At 45.7% G+C, this 23,358-nt stretch overlaps 1 protein-coding gene across 4 annotated transcripts in view; it reads right to left on the bottom strand.

Annotated features, from left to right (window-relative positions):
- The window catches only part of PLEKHA7 (pleckstrin homology domain containing A7), a 244,745-nt gene that overhangs the window by 6,455 nt on the left and 214,932 nt on the right, over window positions 1–23,358 (bottom strand). For all 4 annotated transcript variants that reach the window (XM_069091103.1, XM_069091108.1, XM_069091104.1 and 1 more), the window contains 10 exons: window positions 20,372–20,476; window positions 19,473–19,581; window positions 19,016–19,269; window positions 15,326–15,514; window positions 14,994–15,111; window positions 13,052–13,143; window positions 10,936–11,136; window positions 7,661–7,813; window positions 2,244–2,377; window positions 534–676 (listed from right to left, as the gene is read on the bottom strand). In XM_069091103.1, coding sequence (XP_068947204.1) covers window positions 534–676; window positions 2,244–2,377; window positions 7,661–7,813; window positions 10,936–11,136; window positions 13,052–13,143; window positions 14,994–15,111; window positions 15,326–15,514; window positions 19,016–19,269; window positions 19,473–19,581; window positions 20,372–20,476 — 1,498 coding nt within the window. The remainder of the gene's footprint in view (window positions 1–533; window positions 677–2,243; window positions 2,378–7,660; window positions 7,814–10,935; window positions 11,137–13,051; window positions 13,144–14,993; window positions 15,112–15,325; window positions 15,515–19,015; window positions 19,270–19,472; window positions 19,582–20,371; window positions 20,477–23,358) is intronic.

Raw genomic sequence — 23,358 nt, 5'->3', positions numbered from 1 at the left:
TTAACCCGTCTCCTCCTACTTAGCCCCAAGATGAGTCAGAAAAACGTCTCTCCCGTTCATTCATCATAAGCACAAAATCCCATAGTTCACCCAGAGACAGAGCTAAATTTAAATCCTCCTTTTGAGAGCAAAGCTGATATGCTGACGACGTCGGAAAGAGGTTGAAAAATGCTTCTGTCCCACCCCCTCACCCCAACTATAAGCCCCTTCCCCACTCCCCAACTCTCCCTGCAAAATAACCCCATGCCACCCAATACTTGAGATCGGCAAACAGGTCACTTGATTACTTCTTTCTCCTCGGGACTGAGAGTCTGACCTAGGACAGTGTCTTCTTGCCTCTTGTAAAGAAATTAATCCTCTCTTGGCATGAACCTCATGTCCCTGGGGGAGCGCATCACTGCCTCCAAGAGAGGGTGCCCTGGATACAGCGTGACTGATGGTGACATGTGAGAAGGCAAGCTGGCCGGTTCCCAGAACTTAGGAAGGGACCCCGCCACAAGTGGTCCCTTGAGATGGGAAGCGGTGAGGCTTACCTGCCACCTGCTTACTACGCTGGGAGGCTTCAGAAGCCAGGGTGTGGGAGATGTGGAAGATGCGTTCTTGTTCCTGGAGCTGGGAGTCGAGGTCAGCTGAGCGGTGTTTGTCCTGGGTGGTCAGAGGCTGGAGGTTGTGCATGCTGGAGGCCAAGAAAGAAAGAAAGCTGGTCACTCACCCAGCAGAGAGCAGCTGGATGATGGCTCCCTTGTAGGAAACAAGGACAGATCCCTCTCCCCATACCCAGATCCTTCCAGTGAATAGGCAGGGCAGCAAGGCAACTAACTTTATACATAGACCCTAAATCTGGGTAGCCCAGATGGACTCCCTATTCTGCATCCTCCACCTGCCACACTTATCTCTCCTCCAAAAACATGCTCAATGTTTATGGGAAGCCAAAGATCACCAAGTATAACCCAGGGTAGCATGGAATAGTGGTCACATGGCTAGTAAATATCAGATGTCAAATTTGAACCCAGATCTTCTGCCTTTAGAGTTAATTTGCTTTCTATTCTATCACACTGCCATCTGGCAAGTCACTTAAGACTCAGTTTCCTCATCTATAAAATGTAAATATTAATAGTACCTACCTCACAGGACTGCTGTGAGGCTTGAGTAAAGTGGCAGGTGTTGGACTGGTAGACCTAATTCCCAAGTAAGGAAAGACTTTCTACAAATGCAGGTCAGTTACTTCTCCGAAATCTAAAGTCTTAGAGAATTGTCTAGAGCATTGAGAAGATAAATGACTTGCCCAGGGTCATGTAGCCAATATGAAATACAGGTGGAATGTGAATCTGGATCTTCTAGGCTTTGAGGCCAACTCTCTATCAGCTATGGCATGAGCCCCCCTTGTGTGAGGATAAAATGAAATAATGTATACAAACTGCTATGCAAACCTTAAATGACTATTATTTATCAGCAATTATCATCTGAGCCCTATCTCTGAATTCCAACAAGACAACACAGGTCATTTCAACTCGATGTCATAGAGAAAAATGATGATGACACTTCAAAGGAAGTAGGACTTTACTGATGTGGGTATTCCCTCCAGTGACATAAACAGAGGCCAAGATAGCATAGAAGATTTTGGCCGGGCTTAGAGTCAGAGAGATATGAGTTAAAATCCTACCTCTGCTATTAACTGTGTAACTCTAGGCAAGTCACTTAAACGCTCTTGAATCTTAGTTTGCCCATCTGTAAAATGGGGGTAAACATAGCAGCTACCACATCGAAGTGCTTTAGGATCAAATGAGATCATGTATATAAACTTCTCTGCAAACCTTAAAATTGCTGTATTGACCATTGCATCTCCAAACATCATCTTTGGTTTCATGAATTTTTTTGGACAAAATATTTCCTGCCTGAGAGGTCACCCTCTCTGACATCAGGCAGCAGTCCTTGGTTGGCAGCATGAAGGGGGGGAGGCATTAACTGAGTCAATAATTCTCCACGTTAGGAGGATCTGTCCATGTGGGTCTTCTGTTAGAAGAGCCTCCCAGGACCCAAGGACATGTTGACAAGTCCACTGAGGCAGTGGAGAAATCTCAGGGGTGGGGAAACAGCAGCCTCACGGCCATGGGTTCCCACCTCTGATCTAGGCTACTCTCAACGTTAGGACAATACGCAGCCCGATACAAGGTTCTCCCCCCTCTGCCTGACCTGACACGTTATCAACAGGAGGATGAGGGGACCCAGGAGGAGATGCTGACCTCGAGCGCGTGAGGAGGCTGCGGATCTTCTCAGCTTTGCGGAACCTGGCCTCTAACTCTTCCAGGCTGAGCGGCTCCTCCGGCTCCGAGTCCACATAGCGTTCAGGGATGGACACCTTATCTGGCTTGGACAGCTGGACAAACAAGGAACAGAGAGGAACTCTGAAGCTGGGCACCTGTCCCCCACTGCCTTCCCCTCTCTGGTTACCATCCATCTATTAGCACGGTAGCTGCTCCTTCATTAAAATGTCTCTTTCCTTAGATTGTAAGCTCCTAGAGGACAGAATCAAGTTTTTGCCCTGCCTTTGTCTCTCAGGGTTAGCACAGTGACTGATATCTGGTAGTAAGTACTTAGAGGATACTTATTAGTTTATTGGTCAATCATACTTGGTTGAATCTTTTGAGGTCTGCTTGAGAGGTTGGGCATTGCCCATCTGAGGGCTGAGGGGCTACGGAGGGAGGAGAGGCAGACAGAAAAGGGAGAAAGGAAGGGAGTCAGTTCAGAAAGGTTCTAGCCTAGGGAATTATCCTGAATTTTAAATGCTAAAGTCACTCAGCCCACACTCAATAACATTTTCTTTAGTCATGATCCCTTACATACCCTGTTGAGACAAGGCAGGTATAAGGACCAGACCTATGATTTCTTAGGTATAGGGAACTCCCTGGGGTAGAAACTCCCTCTACTAAGGCTTGACTGTGTGCTGGCAGAGGAGGAATAAAGAGGAAGAGGGGCAGGAGCAGGGCACCTGGGGGCCAGCGGGCAATGGAAGAGGAATTAGCAGATTAGAAACAGGTGTGGCCAGGCTACAGAACCAGAGATTTCTTCAAGTAGCAAAGACAGAAACTATAGAATAAGGAGGACAGTCAGCAGAGTCTTGGGTTTGAATTCCAGCTCTTTGATGCTAATTAGCTACCATACATATCCCACAGACAACTTATTAAGCCACCCTGAGTCATTATCTCCTCATTGGTAAAATGGACAGAAGGATCTACCTCACAGAGATATCCATATGACCTAGAACTGAGTCTTTAGAAATTCTCATTTTACAGAGGAGGAAACTGAGGCCCAGAAAAGGGAACCCACTTTCCTAATATTAAGTGGCAAAGTTTGGATATGAACCCAGATCCTCTTATCCAGAACTCTTTGATGACTAAATGAAGCAATGGACATGAAGTGCTTTGTAAAAATATCAGCTGTTAATTCTTATCACTATAATTGTTTGTGTTGAGATAGGTAGTTTCTTTTTCTTGGAGGGGGAGGGCAGGGCAATTGGGGTTAAGTGACTTGCCCAAGGTCACAAGGCTAGTAAGTGTTAAGTGTCTGAGGCCGGATTTGAACTCAGGTCCTCCTGACTCCAGGGCCAGTGCTCTATTCACTGCACCACCTAGCCACTCCAAGATAGGTAGTTTCAAAGTCCTAAGCCATGGGCTCAGATATTGACAGGTAGGTTGTGGAAAAGAAAACCAGGGACCAAGGCAGGGGTTTCTTAAACTGGGAGAGGGAGAGGGGGGGTGGTCCAAATCACACTACCATGACTTCCTGGGCTCCCTAGGACTAGAGGGAATCCTCCCAACCAAGGGATGAGCCACGGCAGCCCCAACTCAGGACAACAGCCCCAGTGTGAGAGGCTCGTCCTCACGCTGGCGAGGAGGTAGCCAAGATAGGCTTAGCTGGGCAGGTTTTTCCTTAATGCTCAAAGGGTGAATTTGATCACGTTTGATCCAGTTTTTTAAAACCAAATTAAACCCAACTTCAGGACACACTCAGACTTTGATTCATAATCGTTACTTTTCTCATTGTGAAAAAAAGTAACAAATTCTTCTCTGTTTCCAATGGGGGCAGATGAAGTGTGATTTCATTACAACAGGAGGGATTTAGGTTAGAGATAAGAAAGAACTTCCTGGCTGGCAGGATTATTTGGGCCCTGTAGCAGACTGCCAGGACAGGATATGGGAGTTTGTTTCCAGAAGGGGACCTATAACTGGACAAGCTCCTGGCTGTCTCAAATAGCAAGAGGAAAGGCTCAGTGGCCAGGGGACTAGCCTAGAGAACTCCTGGGGCCTGGGTGTAAACGATTCTACCCCAAACACTACTGCATTGTTCTGGGTTAACTCAGTGAGCTGGTCAATAATTATAATAATAATATCTCACATTTATATAGCACTTGGAGATTTGCAGAGTGTTTTCTTTATGAGATCTCATTTGAGCTATAGAACGAGTCCTGACGCCTTGTGACCCCATTTGGGGTTTTCTTGGCAAAGATGCTTAGAGTGGTTTGCCATTTCCTTCTCCAGTTCATTTTACAGAGAAGGAAACTGAGGCAAACAGGGTGAAGTGACTTGCCCAGGGTCACACAGCTAGGAAGTGTCTAAGGTCGGATATGAACTCATGAAGATAAGTCTTCCTGACTCCAGGTCTGGCACTCTATCCACTCTGTCACCTAGCTGCAAATCCTTTGGGATGTGTGTTAATATTTTCTCTATTTTACAGATGAAGAAAATTAGATTCAGAGAATATAAGTGACCTGTGGGGGTCACAGAGTTAGTAAGTGTCTGAGATGGGATTCAAACCCAGGTTCTCTTGACGTTAAACCTAGTCAGTGAGGGCTTCTCTCTCAACCTGCTGCACTTCTGTGAAGATGGTAATGTATGTGGATGTATGAGGAGGCGCAACCAATATGGGTCTTGGCTCAAGTCCAAGGTGGTAGCAATTCTCTTCAGGTAATCTGCCTCATGGCGGTCACTGACATTGGAGTATGGAAGCCTGGTGACATGACCACCAGGCCCTCTTACTATAACTATTAAAAATGGTCATTCTTAAATATCACTTAATAACTATTATACAACATTATTTAATAATAATTACATATCATTTCACAATAACTAAATAATATCTAGTCATTTAACTTATTTTTATTACTAATTATTTATTATTAATATTATTATTATAGCGAATCCTTTAACTATTATGTAACAACTCACATTTATATAGCACTTGAAACTTTGCAAAGTACTTTCTGTATGTTATTTCGCTTGATCTTCACAATAACCCTGTGAAGGGTTTAATAATATTAAATGATAAGACACAAGAGAAAGCTTTTACAATGGAGGGGAAGAGCAAGAAGGTGAAAGAGAATGAGACAACCTTACTTTCATTGGACTTGGCTTAAGAAGGGAACAACATACACACTCAGTTGGGTATCTTACCCTACAGGAAAGCAGGGGGGAAGGGGAAGGGATGATAGAAGGGAGGGCAGATTGGGGGAGAGGGTAGTTAGAAGCAAACACTTTTGAAAAGGGACAAGGTCAAATGAGAAAACAGAATAAATGGGGGGTGGGATAGGATGAAGGGAAATAGTCTTTCACAACATGACTACTATGGAAATGTTTTGCATAACTTAATATGTATAACCTGTATTGAATTGCTTGTCTTCCCAGTGGGGGTGGGTGAGGAGGGAAGAAGGGAGAAAATCTGGAACTCAATGTTTTAAAAACAAATGTTAAAAAACTGTTGTTATGTGCAACCGGGAAATAAGATATGCAAGCAATGGGATATAGACATCCATACTGCTCTACAAGAAAGTAAGGGGAAAGGGGAAGGAAGGGGGGAGTATATGAGAGGGCAGACTAGGGGAAGGAGTAATCAGTATGCTTGCCATCTTGGGATGAGGGGTAGGGGAAAAAATCTGGAACTCAAAATCTTGTGGAAATGAATGTTGAAAACTAAAAATAAATTCTGAAAAAGATAATATTAAATGATTACTCAGTCGTGTTTAATTAATTATTTAATATTATCATATAAGGTCCCCTTTGGCTTAGAGACAGAGAATGGAGCAGAGTAATTCTGCGTGTAAAGCTATGTAGGGGCTGCTTCATTCCTTCATTCATTTACTTAACCAACATTAATGAAGTACCTATTCTATACAAAAAGCACTCTGCTTAGCTCCAGGCCCAGAAAAGCTAAAACATCTTGTTGAGACCCAAAAGAACCTGTCCCAAGCAGGACCTTATGATCTTGCTCCTTGGACCCCCTCTCTATCCAAATGCTCCGATCTCCCCCAGCAGCACTGTCTTCCTTCGGGGGGCCCAGTGCAGCCTCGGAATCAGCCCTGCCTCCTCCCCATGGCCTCCGCACCCATCTGCCCGGCTCCTCTCACTCGCTCAGGTCCTGTCCTGTTCCCCCTGAGGTACTGCAGAAGCCCAAACTGGTTTCCCTGTTTCCAGCCTCTGATCCACATGGCTGCACAGTCTGACCAGATCACTCCCTGGCTGAACAATTTTCAGTGACTCCTTGCTGCCTCCAGGACAACATACAGGTAAGCCTGGCACCTTTAAATCCCTCCACAATCTAACTTTCCCCCACCTCTCCATCACTAGCCTGAGATCCTGCCTCTGACCCACACTGCCTGTACAATAACCCCGGACAAATGGCACGGGGGAGAGAGCTAGGTCAGGAAGACCTGAGTTCAAATTCAGCCTCAGACACTAAATGTGCAACCCTGGGTAATTCACTTAAACTCCTGTCTACCTCAGTTTCCTTGACTGTAAAATGGAGCTCACAGGGCTGTTGTGAGGACCAAATGGAACAATATTTGTAAAATGCTTAGCACACAGTAGACACTCTATAAATGCTTCTTCCCTTCCCCTTCTCTGTGTGGTTGTGATGATCAAATGGGATAATATTTAGCATACAGTGGGCACTCTATAAATGATTCTTCCTTTCCCCATCTTTGGGTGGTCAGGATGATCAAATGGGATGTTTAGCATATAGTAGGCTCTCTATAAATGTTTCTTCCTTTCCCCTTCCCTGGGTTGTTGTGAAGGTCAAATGGGACAATATTTGTAAAATGCTTAGCACATAGCAGTTCCCTTCCCTTCCCTGAGTTGTAAGGATCAAAGAGACTGTATTTGTAAAGCACTTATCACAATGCCTGGAATTTCCTCCCTTCCCTCCTCAAACTCTCCTGCATCATCCTTATCTATCGTCTCCTTCTGTATGATGTTAAGTTCCACAAGGATGGGGTCTAACCACCCTTTATCCTTACATCGCCGTGTCTAGCACAGTGCTCAGCACGGAGCCGCCACTTAATGGACTCTTCCTTGGACACTCCATGACAGCTTGCCTCCTTTCACAAAGCCTGGTGCCCCTGACTCGAGGGACTCCTCCAGCTCCCAACTGGAGAACATTTCCTTAACGAGCCTTGAGCTGACATCTCCAGGACACAATTTTCTGTCCTGACACCAGCTTTGGGATCCTAGGCTCATACTTGGAACCTAACATGGTCCCTCTTCATGGGATTATCTGGGAAACACTTTAGGAAGAAACACTTAGCACACCCAGCCTGAGAAAGTCCTAGAGATGAAGGCCACGGAAAGTGGTGCTTCCATCAGTAAGGTGATGGCCCTGCCCACCTTACCTCTCTGTTGATGTCTACGTCATAATCTTGAGGTTCTAGGTCCATCTCAGTCACGGGGGTAGCCTGAACTTTCAGCCAGCCATCCTCGTCTTTCTCCCCTCCTTGCATGGCTCTCTCAAGTAATTGCAAATCAAAGTCTTGTTCTCGCTTCCACTGGTAACAGATACAAAAGGGTTAAAAAGTGGTCACTGCCTCCTGCCAACTGAGACCTGCCCTTCTTTTTTCGGGGGGAACCCAGGCTGCTGGGAGTCATTATCGAAAAGCTCAAGAGGAAAATGAAAAATCTCTGACCCTTTCAACAAACAGCCTGCTTCCCAAGGCTTAGCGTCTTAAGTAGTAAATAGCTGATGCCTATCTACAACCTTGGGATTAGCTACATTTATAAACACTCCTAGAGGCCATGGCTAGGCCCCAGGGATGTCTGTTCACTCTAGAACACTGACTCAGAGCCACTGGCCTCTGATGGGATGAGGGCAAGCTGGGGGCCCAGTTGGTAACTCTCAGTCCCTCAGCTAGGGTCTGATCCAAATCTCCCAATCAGCTGCACTGTGTAAACCCCTTAGAGGATTGCCTGCTGGTGAGGCTCACACATGCAGTTTGTCGGAGTGGTACAAGGGAAAACACTGATGGACTAGAGTCCAAAGACATAGGCTCAAATGTTGGCTCTGCTACTTATAACACATGTAACCTCACAAATCGATCACCTTTCCTTGGACCTCAGTTTCCTCTTCCACGAAATGAGGGAATAGAATTAAATAATTTCTAAGTCCCCCTCTAGCTGTAAACCTATGGTGCTATGACAGTTACTGCAAGCCTATGAAGGCCTGTGGGCTCTTTTCTCAATTAAAAGACCATTATATTGGCTTGGAAATAGCGGGAAACAAAGACCTTCACTGATCTTTCGGTAGAATGGAGATATTAGGGATTTTTTCCCCATATATAATAGTTATTAAGATCAGTTAATGAGGCAGCCCTTGGTGACAAATACAGAATCCCAAGGTAGCTTTGGAGCTGAGTCATTCTGAAATTATGGTGGGAATGGGTGGAATCGGTGAGGCCACTTTTAATTCAATAGCAAAACCATGGGTACTTTGAAAACTATGCTCAGTGTGAGTCTTCTAATAACCCTCTTTCTGTACAAAGGTGAATCTCCCCAAAATGCTTTATGGTCAGAGCAGCAAAGGCCAATTTCTACCCCCTTGTATCCTAAAAAGTGTTAATGCTGACCATGCTGTTGTGAATTGTGAAGAGGGCTTATCCATGCCTTTATTCTCTTAGATAGTAGCAGATGTCTGTCCTGTCCCTTCCCCTGTCCTCCCCTACCCCATTTTTCAGATACCCAAAGAGTCCTGGGCACCTCTGTCAACAATGTGAATGACAATAATAAGGAAGATAAAATCAATCGATTTCAACCTATTCATGCACAAGTTTTCCATACTATATAGCAAAACGGTCATCGCTCGCTCTTTGGTGAATGATTCAGAATGTTTGAAATGATTAGGATGTTGAAGCTCATGTGACAGAGAAATCATGTAATGATCCACAAAGAAGGTATGTCGTTTCCTCCAGCCTTGGAAGAGAGACAGCTACTTGTTTAAGCCAGGCTTGACTGACTCCATCAAAAGAAGAGGACCGCTTTATGCTAGGGTGCGCTCTAGTAAGAAACACATCAATCCATTATCATCAAGCAACATTTTTATTGGTGTCAATGCAGAGACTTGTACATGTGTTTCTTCAAAAAAATAAAAACCAACCCAACAATAAAAAACCCACATGCAGCTACTCAAGAGTCACTCTGTATCCGTACTCTTTCTACATTTTGAGACACCTGGTTGCAAAAATCAAAACAAAAAAAAGGCAATGTTAGCTTATTTGGTCAGTAACCCACACACCGAGGCTGAGAGAGCCGGTGGACATCATCAGCTCTGTACACGAGTGCCCCCAGAGCTCACCTCTCTGGTCACTAAAGTAATGCTGCAAACAGGCTGCTTGACTACAAGGGGGGGGGGGGCATGTTTTGATATTCACTCCAATCGTTAATTCTTGTCAACACAATAGCAAAAGGTGTCATTAAGAAACTGTACGCACATATCAGATGAACCAGAATGACAAAAAAAAAATACTTAGACTTGGCATAGCTCACTGGAATGTGCAAAGACTGTGAATGCATTTATGCTTTCCAGGGTAAAGGACTTTACTTGGATAAATGATTGTTGTCTAGCTCTCCACTAGTATTCCGTGGCAGGGAACGGATCAGCAATGCATAGACTAGAGACAAGTGAACCACAAATCAGCATTACTGGGCTGGGGAGGAGAGGATGCCAGACAAGGACTGAAGGAGAGGGAGGAGAAGTCACATCAGCTAAGCTATTAAGGCAGAGCTGCTAATGCAATGAAGCCTGGTCAAAACAGAGTAGGCTAGTTATGAAATGTCCAACATAAATTAGAAGCTTCTGTAAACAAAACAGGTGACATGAGAGGCATGATGAGCGATAACTCTAAAAGCAGGAAAACTTGTGCAATGAATTAGGTAAGGGAGACTCAGGATAAACAGGTAGGGACACACATTATTAAACACAAGACACACAACTGAACTAAAATTTGGGGGGGACAGAGAGAGACAGACAGACATCTAATACTACTGTGCCATCCGGACTCCTGGGAATTAGGATGCTCCCTTTGTTAGCTCTGCTTTGGTTAGTGACCCAGGAGGAGCATCACAAACTCACGCATTCTCTGTTTGAGCCCAAACGTATCACGACTCCCAAAGGAACTGGTCAGATCCTGCCTGAAGCCATAGTTCACTAAAAGAGCCCCAACACACATCCTTGGCCCCTCCTGTGACACACACTTTGAAGTTTCCCCAATCGGTTGCTTTATTATGCTCCTTCCCTAGCAAATCGCTGGAATCCTTCTTCCATCCACCATACAAAGTCAGTCATAAAGTTCTGAAAGGCTGGTAGAGAATTCCTAGAATGGCCTCTCCAGGGGATTCGTGAAATGAACTCTAGACTGACTGTGTCTCTCTAGACATGTCCTATCCACCAAGAAGCTGGCATTCACTTGCACTCCCTCCCTCCCTCTCTCTCTCTCTCTCCCTCTCTCTCTCTGACCATCTTTCTCCTGCTCACACACAGCTCTCATTTTGAGGAGAAAACCCTAACGAGGACTCTTGGCCCTGCTGGAACAAACAGCTCACACAGGCTGAGTTCAGAAGCCCTGCCTTAAAGTGCAAAGTGGGGAGGAACAATCAGCCGGTCCTCCTAGTAACATACTGAGCCGAGGTCTCCAGGGCTGGCGCGGCTGAAGGTGTGGGACGAGGCCATGGTCTGCTTCTCGCCCTGGCTCAGCGTCCTCTTGCGCTCGCGGACTAGAGCCTTCTGGTGACGCTTCATCCTCTCCAACTGCTCCTCAGCACTCATCTTGCCCCTCAGGTGGTCTCCAGAATACAGGCGTTCCAAGGCACTCTTGGGTCTCTGGGAAGGAGGCATGCGACAGACAGAACACACAATCTCAGTGGCTGGGCCCAAAATACAGAAGGACTCAGACTGCCAGTACTCACTTCTTGCCACTATGGCCCCTTCAAAACACTTTCACAGAAAATAATCTCAGGACTGGGAGACACCTGCAAGGTTCTATAATCCAATCCAGCAAACACCGTGGTAGGTGCTGGGGATATAAACTAAAATTATAAAAGTCCCTGCCCTCATTAAACTGCATCTAGTAGGGGGAAATAACACATTAACAAAACAAGGACATCTATAATTATTTGAGGAGGATGAAGCAAACCCTGATATTAGAAGAAATGAGGAAAGTCTTCCTCTAGGTGTTGGTACACGAGCTGTGCCTTGAACCAGAGGAGAGGACAGAGCATGCCTAGGCATGGGGCACAGCCTGGGCAAAAGCATGGAGGGAGGAAGAAATAGGGAGGCTGGTTTGGGTGTGATATGGAATGTGGGAAAGAGAGGAATATGAAATAAGCCTGAAGAAGTTGGCTGGGGCCAGGCTGTGAAGGGCATGGGAGCCAGGTCCTGGCATGGTCAGACTTGACTTAAAGGAAGTTTATTTCAGCAGCTGTGTTGAGAATGGATCAGTCACATTTGCATCCAAGCAGGGAACCTTCTACATCATGATGCAATGGGAAGAATGAAAGCTACAGAGTCAATGGTCCTGGGTCTGAATCCTGGTTCTACCATTAGGGAATCACTATATTTCTCCAGTCCTTCTTCTAAAAGATGAGGGGACTAGACAAAATGAGATGACCTCTGAGGGCCCTTTTTGCTCTAACTCTAAATCCTATGGATTTCTATCTTCACCAGTTGATCCAGACAGCCTCTCTCTGCGTAAAGGCTTCCACTTCTTGACTCTCAAATATACAAAGGACCTGTGATTTCCTTAATAAGAGCAAACCCTCCCTACCAACTCAGAATACACCTAGACAGTGAAGTCGTAGGGAGTTGTCTGAATTTGAAAGAGGGTAAGGGACATGTCCAGGGTCACACAGCTAGTCAGTTTCCAAGCCAGGATTTGAATACTCCAAGCCCTATATCCTCAGGCATCCTCCAACTCTTAATTATTACAACATTTTCCCTTAAATCAAGTTGAAATCTGCCTCCACAACTTCTACCTACCCAAAAGGCTGCTAATTTTGCCCTCTGAAGCCAAGCAAGATAAATATAATCCCCATTTCACTTGATGGACAGTTTTCAGATCTTGGAAGACAGGGAATATGGCCTACTGAAGCAGACTTGGGCAACCTGGTCCCCAGTCTGGGCCAGGCAAGTAGGGTCATCCAGAAACTTTTATGCCCCTTTCCCTGGCCCCCTACCCCAAGTTCAAATGAAACTTATCTACTCTAATCCCTACTCCTGAATGACTGAGGAGTTTTGGCTCCCAGAAAGAACTTGGAAGAATGGGAGATTGTAGTACTGGGAAGGCAGAGGGAGGCATTGAGAAGTGCCCTGATTTTGTCAGTGGACCTGGGTTTGAATTTCGGCCCTATCAATTGACTATTCGTGTATCCTTGGGCATATTTCTTTACCTTTCTAAGTTTCTTCGTCTGTAAAAAAAAAAAATGGCAGGCCAACTAGACTGCCTTGGGGTTTTAGCTGTTTTAGCTGTATGATCTGGTGGGTTTTTTTTATTTAAATTTTAATTTTTAAAAGGCCTTATAGCTGTTCTTTTTATCTCCCCTCTGCATCTGTCACTGCTCACCAGCTAATCTTCTGATCTTAAGAAGTCATCTTTCCTGCCTCTAGGGAGGACTCTATCTAGCCAGTCTTAGATAACTGAGCCCAGGAAAGAGGGTTTGGAAGATGGTTCTGCCAAAAGCAATGTGAATAGAGCACAGGACAGGGAGGGTGGAAACTCTGGGCCATCCAGGAGAGTTACCTTTGAGCCATCCGCATTTAATCCCCTCCTGAGTGTAACGTAGGAAGGAATGGTAGATGATTGCTGGAGCCTGGACGTGGAGCCGGAAAAACCTTTGCAATGGAAGGAGAAGGAGAAAAAGAAACAGGCTTGGATGCCCTGGCAAAGAGGCTTCGTACACAGACAACGTGCCTACCCACGCCCCCTGGGGAGTAGCCCAGATTTGCCGAATACTCTCTGTTGCCCTGGAGTGGGAGAAGCTGAGGGAGCTCCAGCCAAGGATTCTCCCTCTTTCCCTCCTTCCTTCTCATCTGAGAGCTTTACGCATGTCCTGGAACAACCCCCAAAGCCTTTACAGCTTGGCATGGTCAGCTCAGCGGCTTACCCTTCTCCACGTGGAAGGGGCCAGAAGGAAAGGACAGGCAGCGCTGAATAAATATTCCTCAAGAAGAAACACTATGATTTAGTGAGAAGAGAAACTGATAGTGAAGAGACCTGGGTTTTCATGCTAGGTATGTCTCTAATTAGCTATGTGTATTTGAGCAAGTCACTTTCCTTCTTTCTCAGGACAAGAGGCAGAATACCGCCTCAGTGTGCTTGAGAAGCCTGACCGAGGGGATCCACCCAGCCTCTCCAGACACACACAGTTCAAAGGGCCCCAAATGTTGTGCATGACTTTGTACGTATAATCAATATCAAATTGCTTGCCTTCTCAAGGAGGGAGGAGGAGGAGAATTTGGAACTAAAAATTATATAAATGATTGTTTAAAATTTGTTTTACATGTAATTAGGAAATATTTAAAAACACACACACACACAATCACAAAGGGCTCCAATTAAAGATATTCCAAGGCCACAGAAGACTTGGGAGTTGGAGGGGACCTTGGTGGTCATTTACACTAGCTCTGTAAATTTAGAGAGGAAGAAATTAATAAATAAGCATTTAAGTGCCTACTATGTGTTTCCAGCTAGGTGCTGGAAACTGTGACTCAGAGCAGTTTGGGGACTTGCTGAATGTCACACAGTCCTGAAGAGCAGAACAAAGATTTAAAAGCTAGACCTCTGTCCATAAGGCCAGCACTCCAGGTCTGTGTGGATAGCTTGGAGATTCCTTACTGGGCTAGACTGGGAGGCAGTGCCTAGGATACCTGCTGCCAAACCAGCTTTCCCCATGGCAGTGGGTGGGGAAGGGGGGGAAGAGTCTTGACTGGTACCTTTCATAAGCCTCACACTGATGAAGCAGAAGGCATTACCCCCAGCTCCTGGCCTAGGCTCCACCCTATGGCTTCTATCAAGCTCCATTCTCAGGGGCACTCAGTGAATAGCTCCTGGGGGGTGGGGGTGACTCTAAGGGCAAAGATCCCAGAAACCTAGACTGGGGCTTTGGGTCAAAAGGACTCTGATTTCTGAAGCCCTCAGCCATATTCTATCACTGTGCCAGCCCTGAGAAGGCTGACACCTTTAGGAGACAGCTCCTTTCACTCCCCAGACAAAGAGTGAGCCTGGAGCTGACAGACTGAGGTCCAGGGCCCATTTAATAAGGCTGGCAGCAGACCTGTCATTGTTGATCCCAAAGAACACACATATACACACCTTCCCCCGCAAGGGAAATGCAACTCAATCCAGGAGGAATGTAATAAATGCCTAGCAAAAAAGGTAGCTATGCAGGGCAGTATATAGAGCGTTGTGCTTGGGGTCTAGAAGACATGAGTTCAAGCTCTTTCTGGAATACTTAGTACCTATGGGACTCTGGACAAGTCATTTTATCTGTCTTAGCTTCAGTTTGCTCACCTGTATAATGGGGATAACAGCAGCACCTGCCTCACAGGGTGGTTGTGGGAATCAGGTGAGATGATATTTGTAAATGCCCTACAAACCTTACATCTTTACACAATGCGAATTATTATTAAATTGAAAGGAGGAAGCTTAGCTCCTCTTCACCAACAGCTAGGGCCCACCTTACCTCTCCCAGGTAGTGTCTGGTAGCCACTATCAGGGCCCACAAATCCAAGGGAGGGCTGATTCATGTCACCACCAAGGGACGCCAGCTCTGGCTCACTCATATATGATCGCAGCTCGACCTACAGAAAGCAGATGCAGAGCCGGTACTCCCACACCCAGCGCTAATACAAAGATCCTAAGAAATGTAACAGGCCCACAGTCCCCCAGATTCAACCCCCAAAGGTTCTGCTGTCTGTCTCTTCCTTCCTGACTCCTAGATTCTTCCTTCCTGACTCCTAGATTCTGACCCCCAGATTGTGAGTGAACCGTGACTCTTCCCTCCCCAACTCTCACCTTGGAATCCCCATTCACACACTGCCCCAGCTCCCGGTCTCTCTTCCTCTCATCAGACTGCCGCTTGAGGCCCCTCACAGAGGTGTGGCGGATGATGGTGGCTTCCCGAGGAAGAGGGGGCACGGCTGGAGGTGGATCCTCAGGACTGTATTGCTCAGGAAGGGGGGGTCGGGGTGGCGCCTCATCTTCCTGCTCAGGAGAATAAAAGTGGAATAATCACTTGGTATCCAAAACGTGGAAATGAAATGCTAGAGATGGGCTAGGAATATCTTTTTCTCCCCTCTCATTTCAGCAAGCATTTTTTTTTCTCCCTTCCAACTTGTTTCTTCATTTAAAACAAAACAAATTCCAGCATTGGCCACATCTAATCATGTATATCTCCTTCTACCCCGAGTCCATTCTCTTTCAGGAAGCAGGAAGAAGAGTTCATCATTAATCCCCTGGAATCATGGTTGAACAATGCATTGGTCAGAGTTCTGAAGGCTTTCCAAGTTGTTTGCTTTATGAATGTTACTGTTATCGTAAGCCTTGTGCTCCTGGTTTTTCTCATTTCCCTCTGCATCTGTTCCTACAAATCTTCCCAGCTTTCTCTGAAGCTGCCCCTTTTTGTCATTTGTTATGGCACAATAGATTCCACTGTACTCAATATACCACAACTGGTTTACAATTTTCCTTTAGTTTCCCATCCTTGGGCACTGCAAAAAGAGTTGCTATAAATATTTGGGCTTGGGAATCCTAACAGTATAAAAAGTCATCAGGGGGGCAATGTTATCAAAGTAGAAAAGCATCAATACTCTGCCTTTGCTCACCATCATTCATTGCCAGGCCTGTAATGTTTTATGCCAGGATAGTCTTGAAGGTGTTCACCTTTGGGGGCCCAACCCCTCCCCAGTGAGGTAGTTGGGTAGAGTACTACAGACAAGAAAGCCCAAGGATGATTGAGGTTAAGTGGCTTAAACTTAAGACACACAATGACCTAGCAGCAGCCCCAGGGCTGAGAGCCTGGCTCTGGCAGACACTTGGTTCCCTACTTTTCAGCATCCCACAATGAACAATGCCTTATTCCCCTTGTCTACTCTCTTCATGATAAACTTCCCTAGGGTAGGGAAAAGATTGGCAAATCATTCCCACTTATTAACAAACTTAGAATACCATGGAGCCTGCTGTATGAAAGATTTCCAGCCAACAGTATAGCTCTTATGGGACGTGGGCTCCCTGTTATTCCATGAACAGCAAAGTCTCTGGGTCTCTGCAGGGCCCTGATCTTTCCATCTTCTCTGTGTGTGGCTACAAACTCTTTTATGACCCAATGTCTGTGGGGTGAACCTACAGACCCCATGGGTGACTCACAGCACTCACACGCTGGGCATCCCACATTGTCTGCTATGAAAGCGCCTGTTTTTCCCGTCTGTGGTATTTGATGTGGGCTGTGGTTTCTTGATACATCAATGGAACATCACTTGGCTGCCACAAAGGTGGGAGGGCTCTTCCTAATTCCCTACATGCCCCTCCCCCTCCCCAGTCTTCCTTTCTTTCTCCTTTGATTGGGTTCTTCCTAGTTCAGCACAAGGATCTGGAGGTTCCCTTTCCCTCACTTGCTTCTCCAATACCAGCACATTTTTTAAATTTGTGAAATTAGACCCAACATCTGAAATGACTGCTTCCTCTCTCCTCCAGTCTCCCTCTGGATTATGATTTAAGGGAAGACAATAACATCCCCCTGGAAAAGCTCTTGAGAAGATTTTGTCATCAACGTCTCAGTGTCTGGGAAGATGCCACTTATCCTGGGGGCACTCCGAGGACTGTCCAATGATACGGACCTATCAGTCACATACTGGCAACAGATTCAGGCCTTTTTCAGAATGGTGCTATTTTCGATCTGTTTCAGGCCAGGTTAATTTCCATGTCATCCAAACCCTTGGGCTCTGTTCCCACATGAGTTCTATCCTTCCAGGCCCCCATTCTGCAGGTACCTCACTTTGGCCACACGTTGAGCTCAGCCCTAAGCGAGGGAGTCAGCAAGTCCAGAACCATCCCCATGGACAGAAGAAGTAACTATTTCATGCTATTTTTATGGCTGTCTATGACTCCACAGATGATTCAATGGGCAGGGGAGAGATATATATACATCATTAAGTAGGCTTGAAGATCTTACCAACAATGAGTAGGGTATGAGAAGTGTCCTAAGAGATTATAATTAAGAATGGAACTGGATTTGGGGTCAAAAGATGTGTGTGTGTGTGTGTGCATGCACATGTGCATACACTGAATTTGGGATCAAAAGACTTAGGTTCAAATCCTTACCCTTTCACTTAATACTTGTATGATCTTGGGCTAATTACTTAAACCTCTCTGAGGTTGATCTATAAGACAGGAGAGGGGATAGACAAAGTGGCCTTTGAGGTTCCTTCTAGCTCCCTATCTATGACCCTATGATCCTCTGACAAGCAGAATCAGAAAAGAAGATGGGTCAAATCCTGTAATGAAACCAAGGGCCAGCTCAAATGGTACTATCCTGGCTCCTCAAACTACTAAAAGAAGCCTGGGAAGGGTACAGGACACGGGGTAGGTCCTGTGTGGAAGGATGATGGAAGACAATGGAGAAGAATCCTAGGGGATGAGAAGGTACTGAGGAGGTTGCAATCTTACCAATGGAGAAAGCAGGCTCATTGAGGAGATTCCCTGACCCATCACTTAGACTGGTAAGAGAAGCAGATCATTTAGCATTGATTGCTTCCTAGTCGGCTGGAATTTTCACTTCTGATCCATGTCTCACATTTCCAAACATAGTTTTATTTAGAAAGGGTATATGTAGGGGTGGCTAGGTGGCACAGTGAATAGAGCACCAGTCCTCGAGTCAGGAGGACCTGAGTTCAAATCCAGCCTCAGACACTTAACACTTACTAGCTGTGTGACCTTGGGCAAGTCACTTAACCCCAACTGCCCTGCCTTCCCCCCTCCCAAAAACAAAACAACAAAAAAGGTATATATGACCAGCAACTGAGTAGCATAGGGTTGTTTAAGATAAGGTAGCTCAGTACCCAAAATATAGTAGGTACTTAATAAATACTCACTGAAAAGCAAGCTTGGCCCCAAAGAGAGCTATATAAAAAGACACCTTGTCCACTCCTTTACAGAAGTGGAAGGAGAGAGAAAGGTATGGACCACTGAATATAATGTCAGATCTTAAAAATATCTTGGATCACTTTTGCTGAATTTTTTCCCTCTCTTTTCTCTTTTTCATTTAAAAAAAGAAATTCTTTGGGAAGTGGGGGGAGGAGCACAAGGGAATTTCTAGGTAATATAAAAACAAAAGACGTGGCCAGGTGCCCTGATGACCCCTGCCTTGTAGGCTCTGCTGCTGGGAATACTGATGCTTAGTGCGGCATGTACAAATGGTCACTTCCCCTAACTGATCTCAGGTTCTTTATGGACAACCAATTTAGGCTCATTTTCTCCTTTCTAGTCCTCTGTAAAGATGGCGGACAAAAGCGCCAGGAAGGGACATGGAATGTGAAACCAGTGCTTGGCTCCCTCATACGCTGGGCCCATTCTTACTTCCTGCCTGAAGCGTTGGCCACCTATGGCAACATCCAACAGCACCTGAGGCAGTTTGACAAACGGCGACCACCTGATTTTAGGGGAGACAAGAAGCAGCAGCTGTCTGCTCTGCAGGTTGGCCATACTCACAGCCTTTGGCGTCAGCTTCGTAGGGGACTGCACGGGAGAGGTCACTTTTCTCAGCTGTAGTGGATGGGTTCTATAGGGCACATATGTCTGCAGCTGTGGAAAGAGGCGGACCTCCAGGGGTGTCTTTGCAGGGCTGGTCCACGGAGGGCTGTTTGGAGGGCTAGTCTGAGGGAGTCGTTTGCTCTCGGAAGTGCTGAGAGACTTGAGGACTGAAGGCACAGGCGTGTGGAGAAACAAAGGCACTGTTTTTCTTTCTAAGGGACAAAGGGACAGACTGTGAAATAAAGGGCAGGGTTTCTCTTCCCAAATGTCAACCTTCTAGCTGCCCATGACTCACTACTGTGTGTGGGTCAACACTGCGGTCATCCCACACCTCCAAGAGTGCTAGCTCACCACCTCTCCCCCATTCCTGCCAGACCCGTTTCTCAGCAGGCCAGAAGGGGAACTTTCCTCCCACCTGGATTCTTGAAGGACTCCACTAAAATTTTGAAGTTTGCTTTATTTGCACTCAGGCCAGCAGTGACATCTTCAATCCTCCAAAGATCCTTCTGTATCTGAGATCTCTCCTGAAAATGAAAGAAAAGACTTGACTTTCCTCTAGGAGATCTGACTTTTCAATACTACTTCGGTACCCACATGCAAACCCAGCTGGTACAGTGGATCCAGTAACAGAACCGGAGTCAGGAAGACCCGAGTTCAAATCTGACCTTAGAAACTTTATTAGCTGTGTGACCCTGGGCGAGTTAATGAGTCTTTCTCAGACTTGGCTTCCTCATCTGTAAAAGGGAAGGGAATAAGCATTTATACAGAACCTACTACATGTCAGGCACTGTGCTAAGCACTTTTTATAAATACTATCTCATTTGGTCTTACAACAACCCTGCAAGGCAGGTACTGTGATTATTCCTATTTTATAGGTGAGGAAACTGAGACAAACAGAGGACAAATGACTTGTCCAGCTAGTAAATGTCTGAGGCCAGATTTGAATTTGAATTTAGGTCCTTTTGACTCTAGGCTTGGAGTTCCAGTCATTGTGCCACCAGCACCTCTGGTAGTGATAGATGGGTATGTGTATGTGTGTGTGTGTGTGTGTGTATGGAGACAGATGGAGGGAAGAAGGGAGAGAGAGAGAGAGAGAGAGAGAGAGAAAGAGAGAGAGGGAGGGAGAGAGGAAGAGAGAGACAGAGAGAGCATGCAAGTGCACAAGAGAGACCTATGCATATAAATGTGCACCTATGTCTTCCTTGACTATGGTCAAGGGGGACAGAGGTTTCCAGAGGAAAGAAGGTTATGAAGGAAAAGGTTCTGTATCTGGGGAGGACAACTAACTGGTGGTGGACTCTGCTGGCTGGTCACCTGAGGCAGAAAGAAGGATCTTCGACTCTGCCTCTGTAAAGTCTGCTTCAGCTGATTGACATCGTTTTCCAGCTTCAGGTATTCATTCCAGGCATTTTCCATTTCCTGGTGGCAAAAGGAAAAGTGGTCAGCTGTTTTCAGGACACAGCCTGGGCCTAGCCAAACTTATGAGCGACATCTACACCTGCTTCAAAGGAGGGAGAGGAACCTGCTCCAGCCAGCTTCTGTTTTTATCAGATGAAACCCTGAGCAGGTCAAAGAGCGATTCTCTGCTGCACCTGGATTCAGTCATTCAATAAAAATATTTAAGCAATGACTATGTACCAGACACTCTGCCAGGCATTGGGGACACACAGATAAAATACATTACACAGTTATATTATATTGAAGGGGGAGTAGAAAAGAACACATACCGAGAAAACTAAATACAAATACAGATGAAGTCATTTCAGGGAGAGGGGGCCAGGAAGGAGGGTGTGAGCACCTGGACACGCTTCAGGTAGGAAGCAGCCCTGGAACTGAGCCTTGAAGGAAACAGGGTTTTGTGGGAGATGTAAGAAGGGAGGGCCATTCTGGGCCTGGGGGACAGCCTGGAAACAAGAGATGGGGAGTGTGTGCGTGCGTGTGCGTGTGTGTGCATGTGCAAGCATGTGTGCATGCATGCATGCGTGTGTAGGATAGGAATGTGGAACAAACCTGAAAGGTATGCTGGGCAGATTCTAGGATCTTGCCCCAAATTCTATAGTTCCCACCTCCTTTCTTCCCAAGTTCCCCTATTTCTTCCTGTTAGCAGAAGTGGATAGGTATCAGAAGGTAAGAGAAGAATCAAGTTACATCTTATTTACATAACAAGGGAAAATAATAGAGTGCTAACAAAATCAAGTTTTTGGTGTTTAAATAAGATATATATGAAATATGTATAATATATATTATATATTATATAATACTAGATACATAAGAGAGAAAGAGTACTTACTTTATAATACATACAGTACTTTAAGTACTATATACATTCATATATAAGCACTATATAGAATATAAGTACTTATACATATAAATACTATATAGAATATAGTACCTACCCATATATACACACACTCCTAAAAGCATTAAATTCAAATAGTTTAAAAAACCAGTTAGCTATCCCCTATCCTCCATCCCCACATCCCCTACCAAGTGGTCTCTGAGCAAAAATGACCCCTCCATTAGCTATGATAAAGTCATCACAAGTGCAGGCTTCTCCTTTAATGTTTCCCCTCAGGAAATTATGAGCTTCCCCTTCCTGAAAATACCGCACTCCCCCCCACCCCAGCCATAATTAAAATTTTTCTGCACTAAGGGCTGGTACCATAAACCACACCCAAGGTAAACAACATCAAAGGTGCCGTGGGTTGTAAAGAAAGGGGTGGAATATCACCGTCTTGTTGGGAAACAAGACACCCCAGGAAACCTGCTGTTGGGGAAGCCACCATAGAGTGGGGGTGGGGAAGAGCTCAGCTGGCACCAAAGAACACTAAATGCTATCGACCTCCTCTAAATTCAATGCCTTAGGACAAACACCCAGTTTCCCTGCCCTAGTTATGGCTCTTATACCCTCTGCCCTTCACAGCACCCAGGGCTTTACCAAAGAGCTAGTTTAAAAAAACTCACACAATCATGGCTGATTATGCCTCCATACTCCCATCTGCTCACAAACTCAGTCACTATTTTTTACAACCCCCCTCTCCCCCACCCTACCATAAAGGTTACAGATGCTTTCTCAACACCAAAAAGCACCCACAGATGCCCCCCATACACACTCTTAATGGATGCACAAACTACAGTTTGTAGACCACAGAGCCTGGGGCTCCCTTTCTTCTGGGCATTCCACAGTCCCACATGGGTACCACTGCAACACAGTGATCAGGCAAAGAAAAGAGGAAGACAGGGGCGGCTAGGTGGCGCAGTGAGTAAAGCACCAGCCCTGGAGTCAGGAGGCCCCGAGTTCCGGCCTCAGACACTTCACACACACACACACACACACACACACACACACACACACACACACCCCTAGCCGTGTAACCTTGGGCAAGTTACTTAACCCCAATTGCCCTCCAAAAGGCAAAAAAAAAAAAGAGGAAGACCAGCCTTCCCCAATGGGAGTGAGGTGCCATCAACTCGAGTGAATTTGGAGGATTCCCAGCTCATGGAGGGACAGTTGTCACCTTCTCACACATAGCTGTGACCCTTGTGGTGGGAGACCTCCCACTGCCCCCCACCCCTCAAATATCAGAATCCTCTGTTATGGACAGAAAGGGCCTGAATGCTAAAAAGTCATTTTAAAAGGCAGAGGAGAAAGATTTGCATTCCCTGGTTCGGTGCCTTGCACAGAGGATATACTTAATAAATATATAATCAAATGAATTACTTGAGTTACTTTCACAAGTAAAATTAGGTGCTATAGTGAAACACAACATCCCCAGGTGTACTGGGTGCCCTGGGCCCTCTAACCCCCAACCAAGGCTTTAAGCATCCCATTAATGGCACTGGGACGTCTTCAAGTAAAAACCAAGGAAGAGACTTGGAAGACGAGAATGATAGGAGAGTTGATGAGACAAAGAGATGAAGAGGGGAGAGAGAGACAGAGAGAGAGAGACACAGAAAGAGACAGAGAGACAGAGAGAGAGAGAGACAGAGAGAGAGAGACAGAGACAGAGAGAGACAGAGAGAGAGAGAGAGAGAGAGAGAGAGAGAGAGAGAGAGCTATGCATATAAATGTGTATGTATGTCTTCCTGAACACTAGGTTGGCTCAGGGCAATGACTATGGTCAAAAGGGGACAGAGGTTTCTGGAGAAAAGGAGATTATGAAGGAACCTAGACCCAGCTCCTCCAATGTAGATACAGGGCAGTTCCCTGGGACTCTTGAATTCTAGAATGAAGACCTCCAATAGATGTGCTATCAATACACTTAGCAGAATTCTCCTACTCCTTGTGACTTTTGAAAAGC

The sequence above is a fragment of the Petaurus breviceps genome, unplaced genomic scaffold, assembly GCF_028583685.1.
Source record: "Petaurus breviceps papuanus isolate PSGF00001 unplaced genomic scaffold, PetGlider_PUasm1.0 188, whole genome shotgun sequence".
Taxonomy (NCBI): Eukaryota; Metazoa; Chordata; class Mammalia; order Diprotodontia; family Petauridae; genus Petaurus; species Petaurus breviceps.
The sequence above is the reverse complement of the archived record's forward strand: the minus strand, read 5'-3'. Positions and strand labels throughout refer to the sequence as shown.